This window comes from Penaeus vannamei, chromosome 11 (genome assembly GCF_042767895.1).
Source record: "Penaeus vannamei isolate JL-2024 chromosome 11, ASM4276789v1, whole genome shotgun sequence".
Classification (NCBI taxonomy): domain Eukaryota; kingdom Metazoa; phylum Arthropoda; class Malacostraca; order Decapoda; family Penaeidae; genus Penaeus; species Penaeus vannamei.
The window spans coordinates 42,099,717-42,107,216 of record NC_091559.1 but is presented as its reverse complement, the minus strand read 5'-3'; the positions used below and the strand labels follow the sequence as shown (position 1 = coordinate 42,107,216).

At 38.9% G+C, this 7,500-nt stretch overlaps 1 protein-coding gene across 1 annotated transcript in view; it reads right to left on the bottom strand.

Moving 5' to 3' along the window:
• LOC113823097 (uncharacterized) overlaps nt 1–7,500 on the bottom strand; it is a gene marked incomplete in the record, with an annotated part of 250,198 nt that overhangs the window by 66,997 nt on the left and 175,701 nt on the right. Inside the window, 1 exon segment of the mRNA XM_070127522.1 lies at nt 5,867–5,969. Coding sequence (XP_069983623.1) covers nt 5,867–5,969 — 103 coding nt within the window.

Sequence of the window (7,500 nt, the reverse complement as noted above, 5' to 3'; positions counted from 1 at the left end):
TAGCAAGGATTTGATAATCATTTTGATATAATAATAATAATAATAATAATAATAATAATAATAATAATAATAATAATAATAATAATAATAATAATAATAATAATAATAACAATAATAACAATAAAATAATAATAACAATATAATAATAATAATAATAATAATAATAATAATAATAATAATAATAACAATAATAACAATAACAATAATAATAACCAAAACAACAACAATAATAATAATAAATCCCACAACCAGAGAGAAAAGTCAAAATAACAGATGATAATATATACAATCTGTCTCGCAACCATCCCTCCCACGACCCACTTTCCGACCTGACTCACCGGTAAGTATAAACAACACATAGAAGATAAGAAAAAGAAAAAAACAGGCAGTAAACACGTAGAGTAGATAAAAGCAAAAAAGAAAAAAAAACAAGAGAGAACGGACAGTAAACAACACATAGAATATAAAGAAAAAAGAAAAAAAACAGAGAACGGACAGTAAACAACACACCGAAGATAAAAAAAGAAAAAAAAACAACATAGACCGGACAGTAAACAACACATAGAAGATAAAAAAAAAAAAAGAGAACGGACAGTAAACACGTAGAGTGGATAAAAGCAAAAAAGAAAAAAAAAACAGAGAACGGAAGTAAACAACACATAGAAGATAAAAAAAAAAGAAAAAAGCAACAGAGAACGAACAGTTAACCACACATAGAAGATGCATAAAAAAAGAATAAAAACAAGAGAGAACGGACAGTAAACAACACAAGAAGATAAAAAAAGAAAAAAAAAACAGAGAAGGGAAGTAAACAACACATAGAAGATAAAAAAAAAAGAAAAAAGCAACAGAGAACGGACAGTAAACAATACATAGAAGATAAAAAAAAAAAAAAAAGAGAACGGACAGTAAACACGCAGAGTGGATAAAAGCAAAAAAGAAAACAACAACAGAGAACGGACAGTAAACTACACATAGAAGATAAATAAAAAAAAGAAAGCAACAGAGAACGAACAGTTAACCACACATAGAAGATGCATAAAAAAAAAAGAATAAAAACAAGAGAGAACGGACAGTAAACAACACAAAGAAGATAAAAAAAGGAAAAAAAACAGAGAACGGACAGTAAACAACACAAAGAAGATAAAAAAGAAAACAACAACAGAGAACGGACAGTAAACAACACATAGAAGATAAAAAAAAATAAAAACAGAGAACGGACAGTAAACACGCAGAGAGGTTAAAAGCCAAAAAAAAAAAAAAAAGAAAAACAGAACGGACAGTAATTACACAGAGTGGATAAAAGAAAAAAAAAACAGAACGGACAGTAAACAACACATAGAAGATAAAAAAAAACAGAGAACGGACAGTAAACACGCAGAGTGGATAAAAGCCATAAATAAGTAAAGCCACGCCCTCTGAGGTGGAGAGCTCCGCAACCCGAGAACAATTCCAGATCCTCAACAAGTGGAATTCAGCGAAATGAAGTTGAGTTCTTTTCCCGTGAGCCTCTTCCTTTCTTCCTTGAGGTCTTCTTCTTCCCTTATTTCTTCCTTACTTTCTTCCTTGAGGTCTTCTTCGTGACTTATTCCTTCCTTGAGATCTTCTTACCTTATTTCTTCCTTCCTTTCTTCCTTGAGGTCTTCTTCTTCCCTTATTTCTTCCTTACTTTCTTCCTTGAGATCTTCTTCTTCCCTTATTTCTTCCTTACTTTCTTCCTTGAGGTCTTCTTCTTCCCTTATTTCTTCCTTACTTTCTTCTTTGAGGTCTTCTTCTTGCCTTATTTCTTCTTTACTTTCACTCTCTTCCTTGAGGTCTTCTTCTTCCCTTATTTCTTCCTTACTTTCTTCTTTGAGGTCTTCTTCTTGCCTTATTTCTTCTTTACTTTCACTCTCTTCCTTGAGGTCTTCTTCTTCCCTTATTTCTTCCTTACTTTCTTCCTTGAGGTCTTCTTCTTCCCTTATTTCTTCCTTACTTTCTTCTTTGAGGTCTTCTTCTTGCCTTATTTCTTCTTTACTTTCACTCTCTTCCTTGAGGTCTTCTTCTTCCCTTATTTCTTCCTTACTTTCTTCCTTGAGGTCTTCTTCTTCCCTTATTTCTTCCTTACTTTCTTCTTTGAGGTCTTCTTCGTGACTTATTCCTTCCTTGAGGTCTTCTTCTTGCCTTATTTCTTCCTTCCTGTCTTCCTTGAGATCTTCTTCCCTTATTTCTTCCTTCCTTTTTTCCTTACGGTCTTCTTCCCTTATTTCTTCCTAACTTTCTTCCTTGAGATCTTCTTCTTCCCTTATTTCTTCTTTACTTTCACTCTCTTCCTTGAGATCTTCTTCTTGCCTTATTTCTTCCTAACTTTCTTCCTTGAGATCTTCTTCTTCCCTTATTTCTTCTTTACTTTCACTCTCTTCCTTGAGATCTTCTTCTTGCCTTATTTCTTCCTTACTTTCTTCCTTGAGATCTTCTTCTTCCCTTATTTCTTCCTTGAGATTTTCTTCTTCCCTTATTTCTTCCTTCCTTTCTTCCTTGAGATCTACTTGCCTTATTTCTTCCTTACTTCCTTCCTTGAGATCTTCTTCACTTCTTTCTTCCTTCTTTCCTTCCTCCTTGTGTTCTTTCTTTCCTCCTCGTGCTCCTCCTTACCTCCTTGTGATCATGTTCTTCCCTCCTTCCCTTCTTCCTTTCTCCTCGTGCTCCCCCTCTCTCATCCTTATTCCTTCCTTCCTTCCTCCTTGTGCTCCTTTTCTTCCCTTCTTTCTTCCTTCTCCTTTCCTCCTTGTGCTCCTCTTTCCCTCCTTCTTGTGTTACTTTTTTCCTCCTTCCTTTCTCCTCGTGCTCCTCCTTTTTCTTCCTTTCCTCCTTCCTTTCTCCTCCTTTTCCCTTTTTTTTCTTCGCTCAGCTTCCCTCATCCGCTTTCTCCCTCCCTCCCTTCCTTTCTTCCTTCCTTCTTTCTTTCCCTCCCCCCTTCTATCCATCCTTCCTTCACTCCCTCCCTCCTTCCTCTCCTCCCTCCCTTCCTTCCTTCCACTCTTTCCATCCTTCCTTCTTTCCCTCCCTCCCTCCCCCCCTCCTTCCTTCACTCCCCACTCCCTCTCTTCCTTCTTTCCCTCCCCCCCCTCCTTCCTTTCCTCTTTCCTCACCTCCCTCCCTCCCTCCCCCTCTCCCTCCCTCCCTCCCTCTCACCGTCTTCTCTTTTCCTTCCTCACTCCCCTCCCTTCACTCCCCCCCCTCCTTCTTTCCTTCCCCCCCTTATCTCCCCCCTCCCTTCCTCCCCCTCTCCCTCCCTCCCTCTCCCCGTCTTCTCTTTTTCCTCTCCCCTCCCCTTCTCCCCTTCCCCCCCCCCCCCCCCCCCTCCCGTCACTGTGAGCGAAACACATCTGGAATGCCGGACATTTTCCCGTCCCGTTTTATTTAGTATCCGCGGCGCTTGGGAGATCAAGGCGAAGAAGAAGACGAAGACGAAGAAGAAGAAGAAGAAGAAGAAGAAGAAGAAGAAGAAGAAGAAGAAGAAGAAGAAGAAGAAAAAGAAGGAAGAAGAGGAGGAGGAGGAATAGAAGGAAGACGAAAAAAAAGGAAGGAGAAAAAGAGGAGGAGGAGGAGGAATAGAAGGAAAAGAAAAAAAAGAGAGTGAAAGAATTAGAGGAGAAGGGAACACTGATACACGATGAAGAGAGAGAAAAAAAAATAGAATGCGAAAGAGGAGGAGGATAGAGAGAGAGAGAGAGAGAGAGAGAGAGAGAGAGAGAGAGAGAGAGAGAGAGAGAGAGAGAGAGAGAGAGAGAGAGAGAGAGAGAGAGAGAGATAGAGACAGAGACAGAGACAGAGACAGAGACAGAGACAGAGACAGAGACAGAGACAGAGACAGAGACAGAGACAGAGACAGAGACAGACAGACAGACAGACAGAGAAAGAGACAGACAGAGAAAGAGACAGAGAAAGAGACAAAGAAAGAAAGAGAGAGACAAATAAAAACAAAGAGAAAATGAGACAAAGAGAAATATAGAAGTATTTAAGTGGAAGGAGAGACCCAAGTGGCGGATGAAGGAGCGACCAGAGAGAAGGCAGTGAAGCACAGCCTTTAAAGGACGAGGGTCACGTGACTCGATGTCTAGTGTCATTTGCATCTTGCAATTTCCGGAATGATCATGGCAACAATGATATTAATAATAATAGTGATAATCATTAAAGCAACGACAATAATATCAATAACAACAATTTGAATGATCATGGCAACAATGATATTAATAATAATAGTGATAATCATTAAAGCAACAACGACAACAATAATGTCAATAATAAAAATAGGAATGATCATGGCAACAATGATATGAATAATAATAGTGATAATCATTAAAGCAACAACGACAATGATATCAATAACATAAATCGGAATTATCATGGCAACAATGATATTAATCATAATAGTGATAATTATTATCGTAGCAACAGCAATAATATTAATAACAATAATGATAATCATAATAGAAATCGGGTTAATAATTATCATAGTAACAATGACGACGGCGATGACGATGATGTTGATGATGATGATGATGATGATGATGATGATGATGATGATGATGATGATGATGATGATGATGATGATGATGATGATGATGATGATGATGATGATGATGATGATGACGACGACGACGATGATGATGATGATGATGATGATGATGATGATGATAACGATGATGACGATGATGAAGATGATGATGATAATGATAATGACAGTGATAGTGATAGTGATAATGATCATGATGATTATTGTGATAGTGATTATGATTATGATGAAGATGTAGATGAAAATGATGATGATGATGATGATGATAACAATAATGACAATATCAACAATAATAATAATACTTCTATAAACCATACATCCTCTTCTCACAAATCTTAGATACTCATTTTTTCCTTCTTCTTTCTGGTAAATTCTCCGCATTCATTCTGTTACCCCCCCCTCCCCCCCTTTTTTTTTTTGTAAAGCCTCCCAAATCTTTTTGTAAAGCCTCCGCACTCACCTTGTAAATTCTCCATCATCTTTCTGTAACTCTCTTTTTTTTTTTTTTTTTTTTTTTTTTAATCCACTCTTTCAGGTAAATCTATTAATCCCCCACCTTCAAAAAAAAATATTTCGTATTCTTTCTGTAAATCCCCCAATTTTTTTTCTCTCTTCAAACTCTTCCGAGATCTTTCTAAATCCCCCAAACCCTTTATTATATTTTATTTTGTAAATCATCCGCGGTGTTTGCGTAAATCCTTTATCCATCCTTTTTTTTTTCTCGTAAATCCCTCTTCTTTCAGGTAAATCCTCCACACACTCTCTGTCTGTAAACCCCTCATCATTTTTTTTTTTTTTTTTTTTTTTTTTGTCTTCCACACCCATTTTCTAAATCCTCTATTTTTTTATTTTTTTTTATCTCCTCTCTTCTTTCATGTAAATCCTCCACACACACACTCTTTTTATAACCTTTTTTTTTCGCACCCATTCTGTAAATCCCCCTTTTTTCCTTCTTCTTTTTCCGCACTCTTTCTACAAATCGCCTCCCCCTCGCCCCTTCCCCCCTCCCCCTCCTCCCCTCCCCCCAGCTTCTCGACGCCAGAACGGGGCCCCCCAAGCAATAGGCTCCTGACAACCCCACCCCAACCCCCACCCACCCACTCCCCACCCCTAAACCGCCGACACCCACTGCATAACAATCGGAGAGCTGAGAAAGACTCCAGTTGAGAGAAGCCCCATAGACGAAGACTAGGCCTGAGGGAGGCTTCGCAGTGAGGGTAAGGCCTAACTACTGAACTACTGAAAGGGAATGAAGATCTGGGACCAAGGAGGCTTTGTAGCGAGTGTGAGTCTTAACTACTAAACTACTGAAATGGAAGCTACTGAAAGGGTATGAAGCTCTGGGGCCAAGAAGGAGGCTTTGTAGCGAATGTGAGTCTTAACTACTGAACTACTGTAAGAGTATGACGCTCTGGAGTCAAGAGTGAGGCTTTGTAGCGAGTGCGAGTCTTAACTACTAAACTACTGAAATGGAATAATGATTTGTAAACAACAGGGAGGCTTTGCAGTGAGTGTAAGGCTCAACTAATGAGCTTCTGAAAGGGTATGAAGCTCTGAGAACAATATAGTGACTTACCTGTGAGTGTGAGTCTTAACTACTAAACTACTAAAATGGAATAATTATTTGTAAACAAGAGGGCGGCTTTGCAGTGAGTGTAAGGCTTAACTACTATACTACTGAAAGGGTATGCAGCCCTGGAAACAAGATTAATTAGTGAAAGAAAAGAACAAAAAAAGATAAATCAATAAAACAGTAATTCCTATTTAATAGGTTCCTGTTAAAATAGCTCCCGGGGAAAATCCTAGACCTGGAGGAGGCTTTCAAGTGAATTTAAGGCTCAACTACTAAACTACTGAAAGGGTACGAAGCTCTGGTAAAAAAAATATTATTTGGTGAAAGAAAAGAATTAAAAATAAATAAATAAAACAATAATTCCTATTAAATGGGTTCCTGTTAAAATAGCTTCAAGGAGGTTTTGCAGTGAATTTAAGGCCAAACTACTTAACTACCGAAATGGAATGAAGCTCAGGAGACTAGTTCAGTTAATGCAAGAATCGTAATGTGAAAAAAATGCCTATTAATTGTATTCCTGTTAAAATATCTCCAGGTGAACATATAAAAATGAAAGTCTTATCTTCTGAAATAGAATGAAACTTTGGAGACAGGATTAGCTAATGAAAGAAATGAAATATTTAAACAATAACTTAAAGATTAACAGTCTTATCTTGTTTAATGTCTTCCTGTTAAAATAGCTCCTTATGAAGAGACTTGGTCTAAGGGAGGCTTTGCGCTGAATTTATGTCCTGACTAATTAAATCCTGAAATGAAATGAAGTTCTGGAGTCTAAACCCGTTTATGTGAGAATTAAAATACATAAACATTTACAATTTACGCCAGTACTTGTTCATGGGTTTTTAAAACGCTTGAAGATGAAAACAACACTACCACACTCTTTCTCCCTCTCCATCCCCCTTCCTTTCTCTCCCTCTCCTTCTCCCTTCCCCTCTCCCTCTCTCTTCCTTCTCCACTCACTCACTTTCTTTCTCCCTCTCCCTCTCTCCCTTCCCCTTCTCCTCCCCCCTCTCCCTCTCCTATTCCTTCTCCCTTCCCCTCTCCCTCTCCCTCTCTCCCCAAACTCACTCACTCAATTTCTTTCTCCCACTCCTTCTCCCTTCTCCCCTCTCCCACTCCTTCATCTTCTCCCACTCCTTCATCTTCTCCTTCCCTCTCTCCCTCTCCTCCTTCCCCATCCCTTCCCTCTCCTTCTCCCACTCCTTCACCCTCTCCCCCTCCTTCCCCTCTCTCCCTTACACTCCCCCCTCTCTCCTCTCCTTCTCCCTCCCTCTCTCCCTCTCCCTTCCCCTCCCCCCTCTCCCCTCTCCTTCTCCCTCCCTCTCCCCCTCTCTCGAAACTCCCTACCTCCTTTTTTTCTCTCGCGATG